Here is a 25855-nt window from a genome sequence, read left to right as displayed (position 1 = left end):
TCTTCACCTTCCTATGATTCAGAGTCTTCCGACACAGGAGCAAGATCTTTCTCAGAAACCAGTCGCAGATTCAATCGCCTCTGCCTTTCAGGCCACAGTTCCTCTGTGCTTTTGGTGCTACTGTTCTCCTCTCTCTCACCCTGATCACAACTTACTTCTGCTGAGTCTGATTTAAGACCGCTTTCACAGCAACTTCCCCTTTCTGAGGCAGTCTCGGTGTCGCTATTATTGTGACCCTCCTCAGCTTGGTCTTGTGAGCAACCGGCTCTCTCAGTCACCCTCACAGCTTGACTTGTCCCCTCTTTTGGCGTCCCTGCCACAGCTGGATTTTCATTCAGGAGAGGAGCTGTTTCTTTCAAGGGTGCTGCAACTCTGCGGGTATGAGAAGCATGTACCCAATTTGGCAATCTTCCGCACTTCATCGCAGTGTTCGTCACCAAAATGATCTGGTAAGGGCCTCTCCAGCGAACATCCAAGCAGCTCTTTCTTACGTGCTTCCGAACGAGAACCCAAACGCCTGGACTCAGGTCGTGACAGAGATCACTTGACGCTGGAACAGTAGCAGCCTGCACCTGATGAGACACAGAACGGACCACATCAGCGAGTCCCTTGCAATTTAAAGTTTAGATCATCTGTGATGTTTATCAAAGCTGTTGATGGCCCTGCTGATAACCTCATAGCCCTCCCAATCAAAAGTTCATGAGGTGAAAAACCTGTTCTCCTGTCTGGTATGCTACGGATGCTCATGAGCACCAACGGCAAAGCATCAGGCTATTTTAGAGACGTTGACGAACACACCTTTGCCATTCGGGCTTTCAAAGTCCCATTAACCTGCTCCACTATTCCAGAAGCCTCTGGTCGGTGGCTACAATGGAGTCTCTGGTCAACATTTAATGCTGTGCAAAGCATCTTCATGATCTCACTATGGAAGTGTGTTCCTTTATCTGATTCCAAAGAGGTCGGATATCCAAACCTAGGTGTAAGTTCCCTCAACAGTAACTTATCTATGGTGAGTGTGTCACACCTCCGTTTTGGGTAAGCCTCCACACACCTTGAAAACACACATACCACCACCAAGATGTACCTCAACCTGTGGCACCTAGGCATCTCAATGAAATACAATTGCATTCTATTGAAAGGTCCCCCCGATCTCCCAATGTGACTTAGTGTGACCAGACTTCTTTCCAGCATTCATCTGTTGACATGTGACACATCTCTGACACACAGCTTCCGCCACCACACGAAATTGTGGGGTATACCATGTCTGTCTGAACACTCGCACCATTGCGTCTCTCCCTAGATGTACTGCACCATGAATCTGTCTTGCCATTGGGTTCAACAAGTCATCTGGCAACACTGCCCTTCCATCGCTCGAAACCCAAATGTCCACATCTCCTTTTGTACATCCAGACTTGATCCACCTACTTTTCTCCTGTTCCGAAACCTGTTCCTGCAGGCACTCAAGTTCATCCCAAGTATCTGCCAAGGCCAACATCATGTTAAACTCAGTTATTTCTGGGCTCTCTCCTGTGTAATCTCCAGTAAAAATGCAACCTTGTCTAGCACAGAAACGGGCAACTTCATCTGCATATTTGTTTCCCAGAGAGAAAAAATCTGCCCCATTACTTTACTTTTATTTCATTGTATAGCGCATAAATCACCCGAAGGTCTCAGAGCGCTTGCAGAGGGAAGTCCTATAGAAACCCAGACAAGGCGTAGGCAGATCTAAAAAAGACATGTTTTTAACTGTCTGCGGAATCTCAGATAGTCAGGTTCCATCCTGATCTGGAGGGGCAGGGAGTTCCATGCTTCAGGAGCTGTTTTGCTGAAGGCTCTGTCACCATTTCTGACGGTACGCACTCTGGGAACACTTAGGAGGTGCTTTGTGGCTGATCTAAGTGTTCTCACCGGGTGGTAGACCTTCAGTTTTTGTTCTAGGTAAGCTGGGCCATGCCCATTGATGGATTTGTGGACCAGGCAGCATAGTTTGAATTTAATGCGTTTTTGTATTGGGAGCCAGTGCAAGGTTTTTAAGCAGGGTAATGAGGGGGTGCGGGTGGGAAGGTCAAGCACCAATCTGGCAGCGGTGTTTTGTAGCACCTGTAGGCGGGCCAGCAAGGTCGTATTTGTTGAGGCCAGGAGTGCGTTCCCGTAATCAATTCTACTAACAATAAGTCCCTGAACTAGGGGCATACGAGCCGAGAGGGGGAGCCATTTAAAGATTTTTCTCAGGCTACGCATGAGGCCGTAGCTGGTGCCTACTACTTTGTTAATATGTTCAGACATTGATAGTTTATTGTCTATTGTTACCCCTAGGTTTCTTACTGAGGATTTGGGCGTGGGGCATGTGCCAAGGGAGGTTGGCCACCAATCATCGGACCAGAATTTATCTGCCTTTCCAAACAGCAGAACCTCGGTCTTTCCTGCATTCATCATTAAAAAGTTTCTGGTCATCCAATTGTGAATGTCTACCATGCAGTTTTTAAAACTTATTTTAGTTACATCAGGATTCTGTTTAATAGTGATCAGTATTTGCGTATCATCCGCGTAAGACACGGTTCCAAAGCCGTGTGCTCGGATGACCTTAGCAAGAGGGGATACATAAAGGTTAAAGAGCGTAGGGCTCAATATGGATCCCTGTGGGACGCCCTTATCATTGTCGTAGTAGTTGGAGGAGTGGGCACCGATTTGGACCATGGACCGTCTGTTGGACAGGTAGTTTTTTATCCAGCCAGACGCTCTAAAAGAATGTGGTGCGAGATGGTGTCGAAGGCCGCAGACAGGTCGAGCAAGACCAGTATGGCTGACTGGTTAGAGTTCAGTGTCAGTCTTATGTTATTCACAACTTCAAGAAGTGCAGTCTCGGTGCTGTGGTATGCCCTAAAGCCTGATTGTGAAGGGTCCAGGAGCTTGTTTGTCTCCAGATGTGATTTACGGTGTTTGTTTATTAAGGATTCCATGATCTTACCAAACAGAGGGAGGAGCGAAATGGGCCGATAATTAGGGAGTAATTTGGGGTCTGCAGAGGTTTTTTTTAAGATAGGTCTGATAACTGCTTCCTTCCAATGTTGTGGAACAGAAGAGTGAAGTAAGGACTGATTTAACGTTTTCGTTAAAGCTGGAATCAGAGCAGGAGCCACTTTAGATAAGATTTGTGGAGAGGCCGGGTCTCCAGGGGATCCTGACTTCATATGTAGTAAAGTTGCCTCCACCTGTGCTTCAGTGAAGGATGGAAATTCCCTAAGTGTGGGAGTAGATTTGTTGAGGGAGGACGAGACTGCCTGACAGGTTGGGGGTAACTGAGGAAAACGTTTGTGAATTTCATTAATTTTGTCATGAAAATATGCTGCACAGACTCTACCCATTCTTTAGATTCATCGAGTGGCTTTTGGCAGGCAATGGGGTTGGTAAAATCTTTCACTATGTTGTATAGCTCTCTCTGTGAGTTGGATGCTAGAGATATTCTGTTGCCAAGATATGCCTTCTTCGCCTCAGCAATTCCTTTCATATATTGTCTGTGGGTGGTTTTGTATTGAGCTCTGTCATTAGAGTCTTTAGTTTGGCGCCATTTCCTTTCAGCTACTCTAGCTGTGTGCTTAGTTTGTTCCAGATCTGGTGTAAACCAAGGTGAGTTTTTTGTAGGAAGTTTTGAGGGTCGGGCAGGAGCGCTGTGATCTAATGCCGCAACTATTGCACATTTCAGCTCTCTGGCAGCTGTATTAGGGTCAGTCTTGTCAGAAATGATTGGAGGTGAAAAATGTACAGAGAAGGATTCTAGGGTGATTTTGTTCCACGGTCTACTCAGTTTTACTTGGGTAGTTTTCCGGAGTTCGAGCTGAGGGCACACAATGTTAAATTTAATAACATAGTGGTCAGTCCACAGAACTGGATCAATTTGAATAATTTTAACTTTAGGGGAATTTGTACATATGAAGTCCAGAGTATGTCCTGCTATGTGCGTTGGGCCAGTCGGGAGTATGCTCAGTTGTAAGGCATCAAGGTTGGTAGTGAGGTCCACAGAATGGGGATCGTGCGTTTGGTCCAGATGATAATTTATGTCTCCCAACAGAAGAAAGTTCTCTGTGGCCAAAGCATAAGGTGCAATAGCTTCAATGAGCTTCTCTACAAATTGAGTTTTGGCGTTTGGGGGTCTATATATGAGGGCCTCTTTCCATGACTCTTGATTTCCTATTGTCAAGGTGACGATACACATTTCGCCCCAGCTTTCTAAATAAGAGTCATTGATGTGAAGCTTAATGTTGGATTTGTAGATTATTGCCGTTCCTCCTCGCAGCTTGCCCAGGCGGTCAAGCCTATGTATTTTATAGGGGGGTGGTAGGGCAATTGAGATGTCTGGTGAGGAAGACTCCTGTAACCAGGTTTCTGTAATGAACAGTACATCAGGGCTGTCTGAGTCCAAGAGTGCCCTTATTTCTAAGGCATGTTTAGGCATTGCAGTACATGCAAGATATGTGAGGCCGTGGGGTGGGGCGTTTCATTGCTGCCTTGGTTTTCCTATCTCTTATGTTGTTACTAACAAAGTGAGCAGCAGTATAGGTCAGCCTGCCTGTATTTAAGGAGTGGAGCTCCTGGTTTGTGTAGCGGATAATGCCCATTGTAGATAGCTGTCCAGGGGAGTAGAGGCCGGGAAGGAGAGTAACTAAAGTGGGGAAAAGGAAGTGCAGGGTACCTGGCGTCTGGAGTCGGCCGGGAGCGGACGGGCGCAGACGGGCGGCGCGCCGCTGTGCGCGTCCGCTCGGCGCACTTCGAGATGAAGGGAAAGTGGGCGGGACCGCAACAGTGCTTGGATCACACTAGAGCGCTGACCCTGCTAACTCCAGGAAGTGAGTCGCTCGTAGGGGGTGGTGTTAGCCCTCCGCTCAAACGGCACAAGCCGCGACGAAACAGGGACACCAGGAAACAGGTAATACAGTACAGTTTAGCTTGTGCAAATTTAGCAAGTTAAAATAGCAAGTTAAAAACACGAGCGATTTGCCAGTGCCTGTAGCGTTTCTTGAAGGGTTTCAACTGCGTGCGTCCGCTCGGCGCACTTCCAGATGAAGGGAAAGTGGGCGGGACCGCAACAGTGCTTGGATGACCCTAGAGCGCTGACCCTGCTAACTCCAGGAAGTGAGTCGCTCGTAGGGGGTGGTGTTAGCTCTCCGCTCAAACGGCACAAGCCGCGACGGAACAGGGACACCAGGAAACAGGTAATACAGTACAGTTTAGCTCGTGCAAATTTAGCAAGTTAAAATAGCAAGTTAAAAACACGAGCGATTTGCCAGTGCCTATAGCGTTTCTTGAAGGGTTTCAACTGCGCGCGTCCGCTCGGCGCACTTCCAGATGAAGGGAAAGTGGGCGGGACCGCAACTGTGCTTGGATGACCCTAGAGCGCTGACCCTGCTAACTCCAGGAAGTGAGTCGCTCGTAGGGGGTGGTGTTAGCTCTCCGCTCAAACGGCACAAGCCGCGACGGAACAGGGACACCAGGAAACAGGTAATACAGTACAGTTTAGCTTGTGCAAATTTAGCAAGTTAAAATAGCAAGTTAAAAACACGGGCGATTTGCCAGTGCCTGTAGCGTTTCTTGAAGGGTTTCAACTGCGCGCGTCTGCTCGGCGCACTTCCAGATGAAGGGAAAGTGGGCGGGACCGCAACAGTGCTTGGATGACCCTAGAGCGCTGACCCTGCTAACTCCAGGAAGTGAGTCGCTCGTCGGGGTGGTGTTAGCCCTCCGCTCAAACGGCACAAGCCGCGACGGAACAGGGACACCAGGAAACAGGTAATACAGTACAGTTTAGCTTGTGCAAATTTAGCAAGTTAAAATAGCAAGTTAAAAACACAAGCGATTTGCCAGTGCCTGTAGCGTTTCTTGAAGGGTTTCAACTGCGCGCGTCCACTCGGCGCACTTCCAGATGAAGGGAAAGTAGGCGGGAGCGCAACAGTGCTTGGATGACCCTAGAGCGCTGACCCTGCTAACTCCAGGAAGTGAGTCGCTCGTAGGGGGTGGTCTTAGCCCTCCGCTCAAACGGCACAAGCCGCGACGGAACAGGGACACCAGGAAACAGGTAATACAGTACAGTTTAGCTTGTGCAAATTTAGCAAGTTAAAATAGCAAGTTAAAAACACAAGCGATTTGCCAGTGCCTGTAGCGTTTCTTGAAGGGTTTCAACTGCGCCCCTCCCATGAGCTGTACATTTTAGTATAACAATTTCCCTTGGACGTTGCAAGGCTTCCAATAACAACCTTACAGACTGCCCAGTCCTAATGGGTGATCCAGACAATGTCATGTAACCTCTCTGAGACCACAGCTGACCGAAGTCATGAACCACACCAAACCCATACTGGCTGTCGGTGTAAATGGTAATTCGAATTTGATTAGCAGCCAAACAGGCACAAGTCAATGCAATGATTACAGCTACCTGGGCGGAGTATACTCCTTCTAGGCAAGCAGCTTCAACCACTCCTGTAATGGTACATACAGCAAAACTGTTCTCAACTGACCAACACTGTCTCTTAAGCATGAACCATCAACAAAGAATATCTCATCAGGGTCAGACAATGGTTCATCAACAATGTCAGGTCTCGGCTTGGTGCAAAGTTCAGTCACAGCCAGAAAGTCATGGTCCTCACAATCTTCATCAAGGGTGTTTGGTAATGGCATCAACGTTGCTGGATTCAAAACAGAACACCTCCTCTGAGTCACATTCTCCGCAGAAAGAATAACTTGCTCGTAGCATGTGAGCCTGTTATTTGTCAGGTGCTGCATTTTGGTCTTGGTCATCAACAGTATAACAGAATGAGGAATGTACACAAACAAAGAATGTCCCATTACAATGCTTTTACATCTCTCAATGCTGACACCCGTTGCAGCAATGGACTTGAGGCATCCGGGCAACGCTGAAGCTACTGGATCTAAAGCAGCTGAGAAATAGGCAACTGGTGTACAGACACCTCCATAATCCTGAGTCAAAACTGATAATGCACACCCTTCTCGTTCACCACAGAGCAGTGAAGAAGGCTTGTTGTAGTCAAGCATTCCCAGTGCCGGAGCAAGACAGAGGTCCTTTCGCAACTCCAAGAATGCCCTCATACAGTCATTGTCCCACGGTACTGGATCACTCGCGTCCTTGTGCATTAATCTCAGCAAAGGCTTCACCTTCAAAGAGAAGTTGGGAAACCACTGGCGACAGTAGCCAACCATACCTACGAACATCTTGACTTCCCTATGTGTGGTAGGCTCAGCCATACTCATAATCGCCTCAATTCTGTCAGGTGACACCTTCCTCTTGTCTTTCTCTATTCGGTGCCCCAAATATTGCACTTCATACAAACAGTACTGTAACTTATTTGGGGACACCTTGTGCCCATTCTCTGCCAAATGATTCAGTAAGGCGATGGTGTCAATCCTGCATGCATCCTCTGTCTTTGATGCAACAAGGAGATCCTCTATGTACTGCACGAGGACTGAGTTCTGCACCAACAAGAGACGCTCAAGATTCTCCTTCAAGATCTGATTAAAGATCGATGGACTTTCTTTATACCCCTGAGGAATACAACACCTCGTTAACACGGGTTTCCAGCTTAAATGCAAAATGAAATTGACTTTCTTCATGCAGTGGTATCGAAAAGAATGCTTGACACAGATCAATCACAGTGAACCACTCTGATTTGCATGGGATCTGAAACAATATCAATGCTGGATTCGGTACCACTGGACAACATGGCACAACTATATTGTTGAACTTTCGCCGGTCTAGCACAATTCTAAATTTTCCACTCGGTTTCTGCAATCCCATGATGGGTGAGTTGCATGAACTGTGCATTATCTCCTTCAGAATCCCCTGCTTTGTCATAGTCTCAATCACTGGTTTTATCCTGCAATTGTTTCCGGTTTCAGATTATACTGGGGAGTCCTTGGAAACTCAGCATTCTGCTTAACCTGATTCTTAACTGGCTCAACCTCTTTGATCAATCCGATTTCTTCACCTGTGAAGTCCCACACATATTGCAAGACTGAGTCTCTCAAATAATGTGGAAGTTAAACAACACCACATAATCCTGTTCATACTCACTCTCCCACGAACTGCTGCTTTTACCACACCGTCACTCTTCATCGGTTTCCATGAAACGCCGTCTTCCGCTGCCAATCCACTGGACAACCATCAACTGAATTCTATGGGGCTCGGGAAATTCTTATTCTAATCTAGATCTCCCCTTACTCTAGAGGCAACGATCCTCGTTGGCTACCAACTGAAGATGCCGGATTCTTATCGCAATTTTTAACTTTATTTTACCAATCCTGAGAATCCTCTTTCCATCGGACCTTTCTTGTCTGCTAAGAAGTGTAAAGGGGAGAAACGTTTTCCATTTACAATTTACCAATGGCCAAATCAATCCAATTCAAGAAACTACTGACTACAGAAATGAGTTCATAGATTTATTAAAAAGCCAAAAACAGTTGTACGTACACACACCTCAGCAAGAGGTTAAGAAAGTAAACAGGCACTAATCCAAACACAATCCGATACAGAAGTATCATCCGACTCAGAATGATAATTAAAGTATTTTCGAAAAGCATCAGGCAAACTATTACAGTCCCTACTTGAAGAGTTGAGTGCATTGACATAAGAGAAGGAAAAGTATTATTCTATCCCTACACTAACTCTAAAGTGGCATCTCTACTTAGCATCATTCCCAGGCAAGAGAATAAGGTGTCAGCAGTGAAGACTTCCTAAGAAGTACACTCACTTTGAATAGGTAAGTAGCCAAAGCTACAGAGCTCGTTCTAAGATGCTTCTTGCTTCACTCCTAGCTCCCCTGCTATTCTGCTTCTCCTCCCTCGGGGCACTGTCCCTAATCCAAAATCCCAAAACAGTAGGGCACGCCTTTCGCACGCCCTTTTAGACAGGTCTTCTTCCAGTATTTTTCCATTGAAACTCTGACTTCATCCAGAAACCGTTAAGTCAACCTTGGTTCCCAGGCCCCTTCTCCGCTTAAAGTATCTTCTCTATATTCCAGTGTACTCCCTTGGCGTTTTTACCCTACCAACCTAACTCCTAAAACAAAGGATTATTCTGCCGAACGAGACATGCGTCCTTGCACCTGCAACAGGAAGTCTGAGAACAAATCGACCCTGCACGCACATACATTTTACAGTCATGCATTTGATAAAAAAAAGACCCTTCCCAAGGAAAATATATTTCAGGCCTGCAATATTCAGCTAAAATAAGAAATCACAAATGGGCCTTCTCTCAAACATATATGTGATCAGACCATCACACATTTTACACATGCAATTCTAAAGTTACATTGTGAACAATAATTGCATAGTCGTCTAAAGCATTACACTTCATTAATAAGCAAACCTACACGTGCAGACTTTATTATGGTGCACGTTTTTAGTCCTAATGCATCACTTTGTACGTAAACTAATACATTTGGCGTTACCTAAGTCACATTCTTGATTAGACACTACATTTGTCTTCCAAATGATATGAACACATCTCTAAGTACATTAATATAAGCCGGATTAATACTACATTTCTAATAACCACACGTTAATACAGTCCTCTAAATATGCGTGTGCTGACCATCAGTGATTATGATGCTACCTCTACAAATTTCAGAATAATATGGCGCTCTATCACCCTCATCCTGTCCGATTCATGCTCCATCGCTGTCAGTCTACACTGTTGACTTTTTTCCGATCCAGCGCGGACAGATAGCCACGAGTGTGCTTTAAGCTTTTTGGAGCCAGATTCCACAAATTTGCATTTAATCTTTAAAATGAATAACTATGGTTTCCTACATTGGATTTTTGTCATTTTGGTGTTGTTTTAAAGTTAATAAATATTCTTCATTTTTATAAATTGGTGTTGGATTTTTATTTTATTGCATACTTAACTTATTTACTCTTTGGATGATATTAAATACTTTACACATACCTGCCTCTTAACTTAAGCCTGACTGCTTGTTTTGCCAAGCTACCAAGGGTTGAGCAAGGATTATTTTTTTGAGACTTGACTGGACCTATTAATGGTTGTGATATTATTACTCGCTGAAGGTGAGTACCTCCACCTACTAATATTCCACTTTCCTACAATATTGAATAACTAACAATGTCACATCTTAATGCTAACTGTTGTGTGGCTTCACTAGAGATGGCAGAGAACAACAGAGAGTTCAAGCTTTTAGGGAAACCTTTTTTATCTCAGTGCCCATGTAAGCCCTGTAGTATGGCAGCGATTTCCAAGAATGTTCTTTCATGAGCTGTGCCACAAAATTAATTTGTGCTCCCTATTTCAGGAGGACGAACTGGAGCAAAATAATCAGATTTTGAAGTCAACACAGAAAGAAATTCAAAATATAAAAGAAAAGGTAAGTCATGCAAATATCTTCTACATTTTCTCTCCACCTGCATGTGTAGCAGCATGCATTGACAAAACTGCTAGGCCTTGCTTTATTTGTTAATTGCTTGATTCCCAGTGTTTTGTGTGTTGCTAAGTGAACTGTGGAAATTAAACAGAATAGAATACGTTATCAGAATTGGTGAAGTACATTTGCTTATAATGTAATTTGTGGTTGTTCAAGATGGCCGTTGTCATTGATATTTTTGGCATTTGTTAGGTTAGGTGTTCTGCATGCACTTTCTATGAGTGTGATATTTGCATTCCTACTTCACAGCTCTTTCAGTACTATAAAATGTACTTTATCACATGGGAGTGATACCAGAGAGAAGTTGGCTCATGACTTTAATTGCCTTCTTGAAGCCTGAGAGAAGCAGATTGTGTCCATGCCCAGAACCCACTCCACTGTCTCTTCCCATAAGTCAACTCCTGTTTACTTCTGTTCTTATTCCAGTGGCATATCCGAATCATGGGTCCTCTTCAACCTGAAGATATCTGAGAAAGTTATTTAGCTATTTACTTATAGCAATATTTTGGCATCTACCATCCAACCACTGGTTCTTTTTCTATGTTATTTCAATTGGCACTGCTAACACTGCTTTTAAAGAGCTGCCTATGTTACATTAATAGTTTCTGCTCCAGACCTCATTCCCTCTGATTCAGGTCCTAGGGTATTTCTCATACAATGCATACCTTTTACCATTATGTTACTTCAAGCACAAGGAAACACGTTTGAACTGTGAACAAATAGGCATATGCATCAACAATCGGTAATACATGTCGGTAATACCGAAAAATAACGAATCGCTATTAAGGACATGCAAACCGCGATGCATCAAACTAATCGGTAAAAATTACAGAGTCGGTAATAATCGCTATTAAATAGCGATTATACGCCAGCGAGAGTAGCAAATACCGAGTCAGGTAATACCGAATCGGTATTAGTGATTCCGGTATTAGCGGAATCGGTAATAGCGAAAACGGGAAAATTACGCGACGCTTCGGAAGCAGGCCGATGACATCACAACCAGGAAGTAGGACAGCCACGCTGCATTCAGTGTTCGGAGTAGCACAGAGGAGGAGGCAGAGCACAGGAGCTGAGGACCCTGACAGAACCAGTAGCAACCAGGAAAAGGCAAGCAGGACAAGATGGAGAAGGAGGCCCCCCAGCAGGGAAAGGACACACCCCGAAAGCGAAAACGCAAGTTTTCAGATAAGGAGCTGGAAATCCTAATAGAGTGTGTGACCAGCAACAATGACCGACTCTTTGGGAAGTTGTCGCTGAAGGTGCCAGAGGCAGAAAAACGAAAGATGTGGCTGCGCATCAAGGACAAGGTAAATGCCTGCGGAGTCACCCACCGCAGCATCGACGACCTAAAAAAACGCTGGTACGACCTGCGTAAGAGGGCCAAGGAGAAGATAGCGCAAAGGGTCAAGGATGCTGCTGGCACAGGAGGGGGCACATCCAATGTGACGCCTAACACAGCCCTGGAGGATCTAGTGGAGGCCACCATAGAACGGGAAGCTGTTGTGGGGGTCACAAGTCTGGACACCTCTGGTGCTGCGGAAGGAGGACAAGGTAAGAAGCATGGCAGCGTAACAATGCAGCGTGTACTAAGTCCCTGCCCAATCCCCCATGCCAGACCCAGTGCACATGTAGCGTTGCCCTAAACACACACCCTCACCACTGTGTTGCACCATGGGAGTTGTAGTCAATACATGAATGGGTGCATGCCTGAGCCCAGAGATGATTACAGCAGCCAAGGGCCAAATGTCAGTCAGAAAAAGTAATTTATTGTGAGATGCCACAGCTATTGTCACATACTATACCATGATAATAACTATGCACTGTTTCACACACAGATGCATCCCCCATTGATTCTGACGACAGTGCCCGCCTCGTCATCTCGGAGACGCCAGTGTTGTCAGATGCGGAGTGCTCACAGGGAGCTGAAGTCATGTCCTCCCCTTCACCACCACGGCGGACAACACCTCCACCATCCTCGCGGTCCAAGACACCACCACCACCACCACCATCCTCGCGGTCCAAGCCACCACCACCACCATCCTCACGGTCCAAGACACCACCACCACCACCACCACCAGTGCGGGCCACTCCGCAGAGCCGCAGAGCAGATGTTCCCGCAATGTCCGTGATGGAGTCGGAACACTGTTCAGCACACCCAAATGTTCCACGCCAGGCTGTCGTCACTCCAACCAGCCAAACTGCAGCACGACAGCGCATCAGGCAGAGGGTTGTGCCCCCGGGTCGGGCTGCTGCAAGACCGATCGATCTGTCTGAAGGGTACGGAGTTGTGGAGACCCGGATGCTGCGTGTCCAGCGCCTGCAGGGGAGACACATGGGTGCCATGAAACTCTCCATGACCAAACTTTGCAACAAACTAGGCAACATGACTGACGCTGTGCGTGAGCACACCACTGCCGTATCTGCCGGCAACAATGAAATCAAGCTTTGCCTGCAAGAACTGACACGTGCCATAGTCGCAGGCCAACAGAGTGAGTGCCGGCATCACAGGCAGATCATGCTGGCAGTGAATACTACTAACAAGGCCATCAATAAGCTGTGCAACAGCACGGCTGTGCTGTCCCGCAGGTCCGTGTCCCTGCAAGTGGACCTAGGTCATTATTGTGGGGATGTGGCAAAGGCCCTTGAGAGGGTGACCACTGCAGTGGAGCAACTGCAGCCTGGGTCAGCCAGTGTCAGCAGTCTGGGAGCGGAAGAGGGGAGTGAGGCAGCCTCCAGTGTCAGCAGCGTCTCCCTGTCGGAGACCAGCGTGAGGAGGCGCAGTGGCCGCAATGCAACTGCCACTGACTCCCATCGTGTAGAACCCGAGGAGTCACAGGACAAGAGACTGGGGGTACGCGGCAAACGGAAGTGAACATGTAGCAAAGTCACACTGTCCTTGGTGAGGTAACCATGGCCAGACTAAAGTGCCGCACGCATCACCCGTTCAGAGAAGGGACATTTATAGTTTTACTTTAACTGCAGCAGCAGCATGTTTGTGTTACGTATTTCTGCACCAGTCAGGTGTCCATGCCCATTAAACTCTTGCAAATCTATACCTGTTGTCAAGTCACTCTCTTACCTGTCTCAGAAATGATTCCGTGTGATGTATGTCCGCCTCCTTTGCCCTTCAGCTGTGTTGGGCACATGTGCCTGTCGGTGTAGTGGGGGGGGTTGCTGTGCACGGAGTTCATCCTCTCCCTCCACCTCTATGGGTATCCCCCTGCGAGTGGCAATGTTGTGCAGGATGGCACACACAGCAATGATCTGGCAGCAGGTCACTGGGTCGTACTGCAAGGCACCTCCAGTCTTGTGCAGTATTCGGAAGCGGCTCTTGAGGATGCCGAATGTTCGCTCAACCACATTCCTTGTGCTGATGTGTGCTCTGTTGCAGCGCTGCTCTTGCGGTGTAGCAGGGTTGAGATAGGGAGTGAGGAGATATTCACTCAATGCGTATGCGCTGTGACCTGCAGGATGGGGAGAGAATGGTAATCAGCATGAATGAAATATACATGTGGGGATGGAGTGGATGAAGAGTACGATGATGCATCTATATGTACCTAGTAGGTGTCCCTCTCCGAATTCACCGTTGATCAGGCGCCTGTGGAGGCCACAGTGACGGAATATGTAGGCGTCATGTGTGCTCCCGGGGAATTGGGCTACAAGGTCCGTAATGATGAACTTGGCATTACACACCACCTGCACATTAATAGAATGATATGATTTCCGGTTGCGGAATATGTATTCGGTGGCTGATGGAGGACAGATGGGGACATGCGTGCAGTCAACACACCCTATGACATGGGGGAATTGTGCCACCTGGTAGAATTCCCGTTTGGTGCGGGTCAGCTGCTGGGGGGTTGTGGGGAAGGTGATGTGGCGATTAATTAATGTCAGCATGGCCTCTAGGAACCGGTGGAAGAAGCGTGATAAAGCACTTTGCGACACACCTCCTGTCTCAGCTATTACCCCCTGGAAGCTTCCAGATGCAAGCAGGTGCAGGCAGCATAGGACCTGCACATGGGCTGGTATGGCGTTGGTCCGACGGGTCTCGTGCTGCAGTAATGGTTCCAGGTCTGCTATTAGGTCCATTATCATGGCACGGTTGAGTCTATACTTGGCGTACACCTGTTCCTCGGTCTGCCCCAGCAAAGTGATGCGCACCCTGAAGATCCTGTCCTGTATCATCCTCCTGCGCTGGGCCTGGGCGTTGATCCTCCACCTCCTAGCAAGCACGTAGAGGGCAGCCATTTTGGTGTACATGTGGGGTTTCCCAGGGCATTTATGAAGGGTTACTGATTGTCAGCACCTGCTGATGGGGTTAGATTTTTTTTTTTCTGTCCTTCAGTTAACTTTACCTCCTGATTGTGATTCCCCTTATTTTGCTCATGCTAAATAGCGATTTTAGGGATTTTCTGTATTAGCGACTATTCATGCATACCATTTCGATTCGTTATTAGCTAATCGGTATTTCCGATGTCAGCTTTGGGGTTCGGTAATTCCGATTGTCTGTTTACCGATTCGGTAATTTACCGCGGGGGATTTTAGCGGTTCTTCATTTTTTTCCGATTATTTGTTTGATGCATTGCATTTTCAGGTTTTGCGTTCGGTATCGGCCTGTTTTACCGATTCGGTGTTTTACCGGGAGGTATTTTCGTTGATGCATCGGCCGGTAAGTTGTTAAAGAAGCTTCACAGAATTCCCAGTGCTTTTTGAGAATGGTGGTTTTAAATGTACTGACTCCCCACCCCTACATTGGGATTTTGTTCTTTTCAGACCCATCTAGTACCTGACAGCCACGCTGATAAGGAGTTTGGACGGCGATCCATACATTTGCATGTTATATTTAGACTTTCTTGCCAGTTTAGGGTCATATTCTTGCTGACATTGTTTCTGCCCACGAAATAAAGGTACCTAACCAAAACCTAGCAATGCCAGCCAGTCTCTGTCAGGCCATGGTGGCATTGTGACCTGCTAGGCGGTGGAATTAAGGGTACGGGTTGGTGTTGCACCCCCAAACTAACCAAACTGGAGTTCAGAAGGTGCATGAACAGTAAAGATGCCTTTACATTGTGTTTTCATCTTTTTGCAACTGCTGTGTACACGGGTTTTAGAAGCATGTTGCGCCAAAGTCTTCATTAAGACATGGTTCGAATCAATCATAATTCCCATATATAAAAAGGGGGACAGGGAGAGCCCATCTAATTACAGACCCATATCTCTATTAGATTCGCTCATGAAAATTGCAGGGAGAGTGGTCTTAAATAAAATGCAAACATGGGCTGAGGAACATGGCATTGTAAGCCCTGTACAGTACGGGTTCCGGGAAGGGATGGGCACAGTGGAGCAGGTTTTGAACTTCGTAATGATACAAGGGAAATATACCCGGGCAAAAGCAATTTTCGTCGACCTCTCAGCCACTTTTGATTGCGTAGAGCATGCAAAGCTGTGGCAAATACTTGAGGAGATGGATGTTGAGCCCGCCATTGTGCTTTTTCTTCGGCAGGTCTATTCAGGGGCAACAGCTAAAGTAAGACACGGGTTGAGGGGGGAGTGTACGGGGTTTTTCCGCATAGAGAAGGGGGTTAGACAAGGCTGCGTGCTGGCCCCATTTCTTTTCTCACTATACACGAATAATTTGGAGGCTGAACTGGGGGCCAGTAATATTGACTCTCCAAGGTATGGTAATAAGCAGATTGTTACCCTTCTTTATGCGGATGACGCGGTACTGATGGCTAGAACGAAGGTGGGTGCTCAGAGGGCCCTACTGAAGTATGCAGAATTTATGGAAGGTAGGGGCCTCAGAATTAATGCTAAGAAATCGTTTGTGATGCGCTGTGGTAAAGGTCGTGCAAGCTGTAAACACCTCAAAGTGGCAGGTCTCCAAATCGAACACACTAAAACCTTTCCATACCTGGGGGTACTAATCGATGGATCAGGCACCTGGGGACCTGAGGTTAAGAATAGGACCCTATCCTTTAAACGATCCATAGCGGCGCTGATGAATTTTTCCACCAAGCTAGGTAAAAGACCCCCTGAAATTATGCTAAATATTTATGTGGCCAAATGTAGAAGCATCGCATTGTATGGGGCAGGGATCTGGGGGTATCAGGATATATCATCCTTGCAAATTGCAGAAAATAATTTTTTTAGATACCTGTTAGCTCTCCCTAAGGCCACCTCTGTATATAACTGTCACGCTGAACTAGGTATGGACCACATAACAGATCTGATTAAACTGCAACCTATTCTGCTTTGGCGGACGGTATGGGCCTCAGAAGCCCTTGGCTTAAACCAGGGTATTATTAGAGATGTCATGGGTCTGGATAATGCAAAGCGTATTAACTGGCTTGAGTATGTTAGGAAAACGTTAACTGACCTCCAAAGGCCTGAGTGGTTTAGTAACCCGGACTTGATCCGGGAGGTTCCAAAAAAAGTATTAAAAAAATTATGCATGAATCACTATGGCCTGCTAAGGTGCACAGGAGAGATTACTAAGAAAACGGTAATTGAACATCAATTGTCACTGACCTGTTATTCAATACAACCATACTTAACTCTCAGCACCCTGGGGTTTGATCGTTTTATCCTGACTAGATTCAGGTTTAACCTATTTCATCGGCTAGTCACTTTTCCAACTAAAAACGACTGGAGCAGAACTTTAGCCCTTTGTCCATGTGACAATATGTCATCTCAAACCACCTTCCACGTGGTGTTGTTCTGCAAACTGTACGAAAAGGAACGCAGTAGATGGATCAAAAAAAACCTGAGACAGGGAGCATGGCGCCAATGTAGGCCAGCGTACCTTAGCTTGCAGCAGTTGGGAAATGTCACATGTACTATGGTTATGACAGGTTTTTTTAAAAATGTTTTAAGGAAACGTAATTCAATGATTAGCTAATATTTTACATTTGCTAGATTTATTATAACATGATTTAATATTTTTTTAACTTAACTGTTATTTATTATTATATGAATGTAAAAATGTACATATGTGTGTTCTTGCTTTTATGATTTTTTATACTATGAAAATCGAATAAAGCTAATCTGAATCTGAATCTGAACTGCTGTGTAGTTGAACACAGAGGTCAAATGTCAGGCTATGTCTTCTGACGAATTGCTTCTTACTCTTTAAACATGGAGATTGGTGTTTACATTTCGTTTTCAGACTGCAAAGTTGAGGATTTTGTAGTAGGTGACAATTTTGTTGAGGTACAGGAAGTGTGAAAGGAAAGGCAATAAGATTTTAGTTTTTCTTCTATCATACATTTAAATGCCTGTAAATTATCCTTACACATATATCGAAATAAATCAGCAGTTAGGAAAGCACAAATGAAACACTTCTTTTTGTAATTCTGGGGTGTAATATAAACAAAGATTTAATGGGATCCAAACAAATCGAGACACTTCACTTGGTGATGCTAAAAATGATAAATAGTTGCTGAACCCGATTTCCACTCATCATTGTTTCTGCGCTATACTATTGTATTAATACAACTACATCACAGTGCAGCTTTGGGGCCATTGCAACAAAAATGTGCTGTCTGTAAATGAGTGTGCTACCATACCATGCTTTAGTAATATATTTGCAATAGTGTTCTCAATGAAGCCAACAAGCTAAATAACACAGCCTTACCGCCCCCGTTGAATGGACATGACTCATTTGCCATGCTTGCTGTGAAACTTGTATTTTTCACAATGCCTAGGAATTCCGTGATGTAACATTGATGACATCACCCCCCACCCCCACTCCCAAAAATGTTCCAGCACCAGTGGAGGAACTGTTCGGCATTGTTTACATTTTTCAAAGATACACTGTCAACGTTACGTTTTTAAAAAAATATACAGTGTCCCTGAGGCAGGGTTTGTTTTTCCAGCAAAGTAGAAGCATTGATTGTTTCTCCTGTCTGATACTACCATGATGTGCTCAGCGTTTCCCAACTGAAATAAACACCACAGTCATGGCGTTCATAAATAAAGAGCCAGGCTCCAGGTGAGTAAAATATCTTCCCCCAACACCTCGATCTATTGTGATTCTTTCTCAGATCAAGATGAGGAAAGATTATCATTATTAAGTAAACATAATGGAGACTTAATAACTAGACATTCAGGCAAAGGGTGAGAAGATACAAATTTGAGATAATTTGGAGATGATCCAGTAGATGGCTTGGGCAGAGGTCAGCTTAATGCAGGTGGGTCAAAAGGGCCTCATGAAGGGTCTCATAAAGGTTCCATTGTGGAGGAACTTGATTGGAGAGTTTCTGTCAACAAAATAATCTTTATCTCTGCAACTGGCAATGAAAATTCAAGGACCTCAGCGGCCTTGCATAAGAATGCTTTAAAAGAAAAATATCTTCTGAAGACACACCTGAGAGAAAATCAGGGTCAACATCAGTAGAAATATTTAAGTGACTGGCATTTTGGAGACCCAAATATGTATATTCATCAGCATCCGAATAGGATTTAAAGGTGTCCTCTTTAATACAGCCCTTCTTCACCTGAAAGACTCTATCTTAACTTCGCATAGGGTGATTAGGAAACTGAAGTCTGGCCTTACCGAGAATTTCACTTTGGCCAGAACTGTCCTGGCCCTATGGATCTCTGAATATGCATTCCAGCCCAGTGCCATGAATGGCATTGGTAGCAGCATCTACAAGAACAGTCCTCAAGGACTTTATTGGAAAAAGAAGGGCTGCTGGTACGATATCTGTTGCATCTGGTGGGTAAAGGCTTCAAGTGGTGGCATGATCATAAATCCTGCAGGTACCTTGGGCCCAAAGTTACAATAGAGGGACCTACATGTGGTTGGATTATAGCCCTCAAGACTTGGGTGAAAGCCACCACTTAAGCAGGGTCTGCAGCACATGCAGGAAAGTCAGAAAAGACAGTAGTGCATCTGAAGGCACTGGGAGTAGAGCTAGAAAGGAACAGGGCACCAATGCCGGCTCATACCCTCCAGAACGCAAAACAGTTCCAAAGGAGATGTTGAGGTCAGAGTCAGGGATTGGCCCCCACCAACCAGATAACCCGCCCTAACACTTGGAGACACATCAAGAGGAAGAATTCTCATTTGTTTGGTATGTACTAAGCCTGGTGTGGGAGGACCTCACTGGGAATGAAGTCTTCCCTTTATATCAGTCAAGTGAGCAAGATCTGAAGAGATGGACGCTTATGTCCATTTTAGATGTTCGGTTCCTAAACTTTATTTTGATTTTAAAAAAATCACAAAAGTTGAAACAACATACACATGAAGGGCAAATGAAAGAATCCAGCATGTTTCTTGAAGGAGAAACTTGTAAATTATCTTGAGTTAAAACAAGCTCCCTGGAAATTCATCATGATTCAATAAATAGGTTAAAAAACCTCTAAAACACACCCATGCAAGGCAGCCACGTGGGGGAGCAGCCTTCAGAGCTTTACATTACAAAGGGAAACATCAATACAATACAATAAAGTGCATAGTGCTAATTTAGTAGAACAACGCTACAAAACATTACGTGCACGTTTACCTCTGCCTCCTTTCGTTCCAACGGATCACCCACACCCAGCCCAGGAACTTTGCTACAGCAATCACAGTAGGCCCATCCAGTGTTGTTTTGAGGATGCTAAATGCCTCGCTGCTAGACCTAGTCCCCAAGTTTAAACATATGGGTTTTAACCATCTGGACCTGGGCTTGCTATACACTGGGCAAACAAAGAAAATGTGTCCCAGTGTTTCACTCGAGTCGGGACAGAAAGGGCAATTGCTAGTGTTACTGCTACACCATTTAGCGGTGAAAACGTTTGTAGGAAGTTTTCCCACCCTAAACTGGTGGAACAATTTCCTGTCTCTAGTCGAGGTGATTAGATCCTAATAGCCCTCATATTTGGGTTCATGCTTGCTATCAAGGAAGGCGTTAGACAGAGTGGGACTAGTTGAAGCTGCAAAGCGCTTCGTAATTATCAAATTCCAATAGGCTGCCTTTAACTCGGTTTTAGTTGGAAATATACTTCCGGCTGGGGAGGTCCACAAACGGCTCATCCCCATCTCAGAGTATATTTTTGATACACCTAAACCACACAATTTTCCTATTTACAGTAAGATCCCTAACTTCTAAAAGAGCCGGGGCATAGTGTGAAAGCTCGGGAGTCACCCAAAGCCTCCTTCAATAAATATGCAACTGGCCTGTAATGTGCCATATCCCTGATCGAGTGGCATCCCAGATCTATATACAAGGGTACTGATGGGGTGGACTGGGGGAGGCCAATTATGGACCTTAGGAATTTGTTCTGGGCAGCCACTAGGGTATCGAAATTGGCATATCCCCACAGCTCTGCCCCGTATAAGATCGAGGCGCTAATTTTAGTATTATAGATCTGTAGCACAGGGGCTATTGGTTTGGTGTGTGAAAGTGTCTGCTCCTTGAGCAGAGCACCCGATAATTGAGCGTGCTTAATGGTAAGGCAGTCTATTTGGGGCTTCCAACTTGGTTTTTTGTCTATTGTTACCACCAAGTAGGAAAAAATCTTTTTGTTCCAAATCGCCTCCCTTCATTCTGACGTCGCCATTGACATTTTTGGAGTTGTGTAGGACCATATACTTGGTTTTATCCACGTTAACGATAAGATCGTGGTCATCACAGAACTCCTCAAATCTCATAAGGGGACGTTGGAGGCCCTGTCTTGTCTTAGAAAGAATAAGGGTGTCGTCGGCGAACATAAGTAGCGGGATCTTAGACCCAACTAAAAGCGGAGCATCCGTGGGGAAATTCTCAAAATATTGCACTACCCAATTGATGTACATTGAGAAGAGGGTGGGTGCTAAAACGAACCCCTGTCCCACCCCCTTCTCAACCGGGAACTTTTCTGTGGTACTGCCCCCCGCATCCCTTCTCACCTGCGCGGAATTGTTGGCGTGTAACTTGATCACAAACGGCAGGATATCCAATGGCATGCTTAGCTTTAAAAAAGTACGCCACATCTTTGTGCGTGGGACAAAATCGAATTCCGACTTGAGATCGACGAAGGCTGCGTAGATGGTACCTCTCCCTAGGATTACGGTGCGCCAATATATAGGAATAAACCTTAGCACCTGATCTACTGTGCTAGTACTTGACCGAAACCTCGCCTGAAGATGGGAGAGGATATCACATTTCTCCATCCAAACCTGGAGTCTACTAAGTACCACCTTTGCTGACACCTTTTGGATGCAGTCAAAATAAGGCTTATGGGCCTATAGTTTCCCGGTACAGAGTGATCCCCTTTTTTAAAAATAGGAAGTATTACTGCTCCTGCCCATGTACTGGGCATAGGTGCTCCGTTGGCGATGGCATTCACTAGGAGCTAAATATCTTGTGCCCAGGTATCTATATCCTGGATGAACAAGTCAGCAGGGATGTAATCAGGCCCAGGCGCCTTGCCTTTTGGGATCAGGAGAAGAGCATTTTCCACATCTTTCTTTGATATATGTAAATTTGGGATGGGGGACGGCATTTCAAACAAATCGTGAGCATCTACATCACGAGCGAACTGGCCTTTGTAGTGCGAAACCCACTGGTCTGGCTCCACATAGTTCCTGGGCACTTTACTAGGGGACCCGCTGCCCCACTTCACCATGTGCCAAAAGGCTGTCATGTCTCTCCCAGAACATGCTTTAAGGAGATTAGCCCAGTGTTGTTCGTCTCAGTCCCTTTTGGCATGGGATTGGGCTGCCTTATATGCAGACCTATTCTCACGTATAGATTCCCTATCTTTTGTCCTGATTGCTGCTGCTAGACTTCTATATGCCGTACGACAAGAGGAATTATACCAAGCGGCAGCCTTGGAACATGGGTGACTCATCAGTTTTTTGTTTTTAGTAGTAAAACAGCTTTTGAGCTTACTAAAAAGTCTGCATGGACCTGCACAGCTCTAAGATTATATTCTTCCTGCGCAGCATCAGTCTGGAGAGTGTCTATAGCGTTAGCTACCAACCTACTCATTTGGTACACATACTCATCTTTGTTAGCCACGTTGTTTGCCCATTTTACTCGGCGAGTGTCATTTGTCAATTGGGCCTCTACAAAGTCTACACGTGGTACCAGCCCTGCTCCACAATATGGGTGCAAGGTGCATAAAGAGAGTAATAGAGGGTTGTGGTCACTTTCTGGTTGGTTTCAGACCACCATATCTGTTAAATTGGGCCAGAACTCCTTGTTGAGCATTAAGAAGTCTATACGACTGGTACGTTGCCCACTATTATATGTGGGCATCCCATGCTTGTCGGACCTAGTTCTCCCGTTGGCTGCTCTCACCCCTTGTTCCAGACAAAAGACTTTAAGTTGTAGTGCTGCACTCAACCATCTTTTTATTGCAGGAAGATCCAGAGGAGGAATCGACCGTTGTACATCCTGCTCTATACTAAAATTCATATCTTGAAAGTCCAGGGGTTCGAATGTACAATTAAAATCACCAGCTAATAATATGTTGTTATCACCTCTGTGATTTAATGAGAAGGCGTCTAAAAGGGCTACCGTATGTGAGGCTTTCCCACCTTGCAAGCCCCTGGAATACACATTAATGAGTAGCAAGTCAGGAAAATTTCCCTGGTATAACCTAATAATAAGAATGTCCCTAAAGTTAATATGGATCTCCTCAAACTTATGTTGATGACACTGCCTGACCCAGGTTGTCAGTCCCCCTTTGGGTTTGCCACGCTGCCCCTGTCCCGCAGCTTTAGAAAAATTTAAATAACCTGGGTGGAATACCTGGTCCACGGCCCATGTCTCTTGAAAAAATAGATTATCTTTCTCCTCAATGAATGTAGACCATTCAATGGAGGCTGTTTTTTGTGCAAGTCCCGCAATGTTCCATGAAGCTAATTTTGGACCTACAGTGTTGTTACAGGAATCACTGTAACCTGGCTGTGGGCATAGGCAACACCTTACCACAGAGGAGTAAACCCCTTTAATCTTGGAATTATCTACAGGTGCTATGCCACAGACTCGCTCCCTACCACTACCAGACGAACCTTGGTATGTTTCAAGTTTTGACCCATTTGGTGTGAGTGGAGGAGAAATATCTCTGTTGGTAGGGTCTAATACCTGGTCACCCTCTCCCAAGTCTACCATTGGAGGAAGGGTCTTTTTGAAGACAGATGAACGACTTAGTCAGTCGATTTCTACCACATTTGAGAAAAGCTCAAATCTTTTGTGAGTTGGTAAATTGTAGTCATATGAACCCTGTGCATGGGGTATATCCCTATAATCTCCCCTTCCAGTTGTTTGGGTAGGGATGTTACAATAGAAAAAACCCAATGGCAAAATGCTAATACCGTCCCTGCTTAAATGCCTAGCCCCAACCCTTTCTAGAATCGTTTTCACTATCAGTGGAGACCCAAAGTTCAACACAACACAGTCTCCTCTACTAGATTTCGGTGATTTCCCTACCCATGGAATTCTACGAATCATTTTAATTTCCTGGAATAAATGGCTACCCAGTCCTGGTCTGTTATTTAGCAAGTGAAGGGCCTTATTCCTCAGTGATAACCAATGTTCCCCGTTGCCAGATGGTAAGACAGGCACATTAGAGAGTATGATAGTGCATGGCGTTGCTTCCAGTGGTAAATTGAGGGAATCACAGGGGCTCTCCAAACCACCCCAGGTCATCCCTCTATCTTGGCCCCCTATTGTTTCCCTCCTGGGGCCGGCCTTTGCCATGGTGGCAAGTATGCTACAGGAATTTACCGTGGGAGCAAGCGCAACAGTATTTGTGCTAGCACCAGCTTCGGTAGTGGGCAGTTGTGTTACATGTGCTTTTGCCATTCCAAGTTCATTGGAGTCACTAAAGTGTCCATTACCTGGTGTGGATTTAGGAAGAAGGAGATGTTACTCAATTTTGTTCAATCTTGAGTCAATGCCTGACAGTTTGGTTAAAAAAAAGGTCTTGCATTGCTGCAAGTTTTTCTTCAAATTTAGCTAGGATGCGGTCTTCAAAATCACTAGACACCTGTCGAGAATTGACCTGTGCTCTATTGTCTAATGGACTGGAAGTGCCTGTGTCTGCAGCCACATAAGAGCCGCCTTTGTTACCGCAAGCCACCCCTCTTATTTTTGCCACTTCACTGGCCTGATGTGAGGTTAGGGGCAGTGCACCCGCTTTTCTTTTCTTTGCTGTAATGGCACCCTCCCTTTCCTTGACCTGCACTGTTCGTTGTTGGCGTGTGAGAATCTTGGCTGGAGGGGAAGGAGAAGGAATAGGGGCACCAACTGAGATGGTTGGATCATTAGCTTGGGATGCTGGGGACGTCAGAGCCACTAGCGGCGGACAATCAGTAGATGGATCCGGGATTAGCAGGGGTCCAGCTAGGGGAACTTCCATGGAGGCTCGGCTTGGATCTAGAGAGAGTCTCCTTTGGGTGAGCTTGATTTCGTGTATTAGAACGGACTCAGCTCGCATGAGAAATGCGTATAGTGTTCCTGCAACTCCTGGGCCCCCTAGCCCCTTGCGATTACCCTTGCTCATAACTGATTGCTAACAATGATGTACAAATAAGAATGGAAGTATCTATAGTGCAACAGTTGGTATTAAAGGTCAAAATCCACTGACCAAGTCCTTGGAGACATAGGACGACCGAAGAAACAGGGGTGGCCCTGCCCTGCCTCCTCCTGGCTCTGACGGGCACCGACGGGCCTGCCCATGGCCCGGGCACGGCCCGTGCGCATCCCACGCTGCGGGAGCCCTGGCCCCCTTTTAGCGCCTCCTGGTGCTTGTCGGTGCGGTGTGCGACGTGCGTGCCGCACTGAATGCCTGGAAATTTAGTTTTGGTTCCTCTGGCTTGGGCAGGCAATAGCGGGCAATGGCGGTCCCGCGGTGTCTCTCCAGCAGATGAACACAGTCCCCTTTGGTATGTGGCAGGCAGGTATATGGCAGACAGAAAGTCAGTTAGATGTTAAAGGAGACCCCTCCCTTTCCTCAATAGACATCGTATACATGAAGCCACAACATAAGCAGACTTGAAAGCATGCGCAGGATTCATACTCCAATAACATGCATAATAGGAATCCAGAAAGGTTTACTGAGAGGGGCAGGAATGAAGTCAGTGATTTCCTGACATTTGTGGGCATAACATTTTCCATAAAGGTCCTGTGACATTCCAATTAGACAGCAACGCTGGATCTGTGTCAAAGGTCATGAAAAAGTGTAACTGATGTCTCCTCACCAGAAAGGTACTTCTTGACCAGGAAGGCACAGGAGTCGATCTGGAGTCATGGTAGCACATACCAGTTTTGAAGAGCTGTTTCAACCTTTCCAGATCATCATCATCATCATAACTTTTATTTCGATCACAAAGATCTTAAAGTGGAATTAGAAAAAGAAGTAAGTTAAGAAGCATACAAAGATAAAAGCCATAAAAAAGGATACAATTCTTCCATATATTTGGATAAAAATACAATAAAAAGATG

General features: G+C 45.7%; 1 protein-coding gene across 11 annotated transcripts in view; it reads right to left on the bottom strand.

Annotated features, from left to right (window-relative positions):
* LOC144773009 (uncharacterized) overlaps positions 1–25855 on the bottom strand; it is a 631039-nt gene that overhangs the window by 535274 nt on the left and 69910 nt on the right. For 7 of the 11 annotated variants that reach the window (XR_013599896.1, XR_013599902.1, XR_013599900.1 and 4 more), the window contains one exon: positions 25612–25745. The exons of the other annotated variants lie outside the window; for them this stretch is intronic. Coding sequence is in view for 4 of the 7 variants with exons in the window: in XM_078657755.1 (XP_078513881.1) it covers positions 25612–25661 (50 nt within the window). In the remaining 3 variants the exon portion in view is untranslated. The remainder of the gene's footprint in view (positions 1–25611; positions 25746–25855) is intronic. 11 annotated transcript variants of the gene reach the window in all.

Source organism: Lissotriton helveticus, chromosome 8, assembly GCF_964261635.1.
Source record: "Lissotriton helveticus chromosome 8, aLisHel1.1, whole genome shotgun sequence".
Taxonomy (NCBI): domain Eukaryota; kingdom Metazoa; phylum Chordata; class Amphibia; order Caudata; family Salamandridae; genus Lissotriton; species Lissotriton helveticus.
This window is presented reverse-complemented; position numbering and strand designations above follow the sequence as displayed.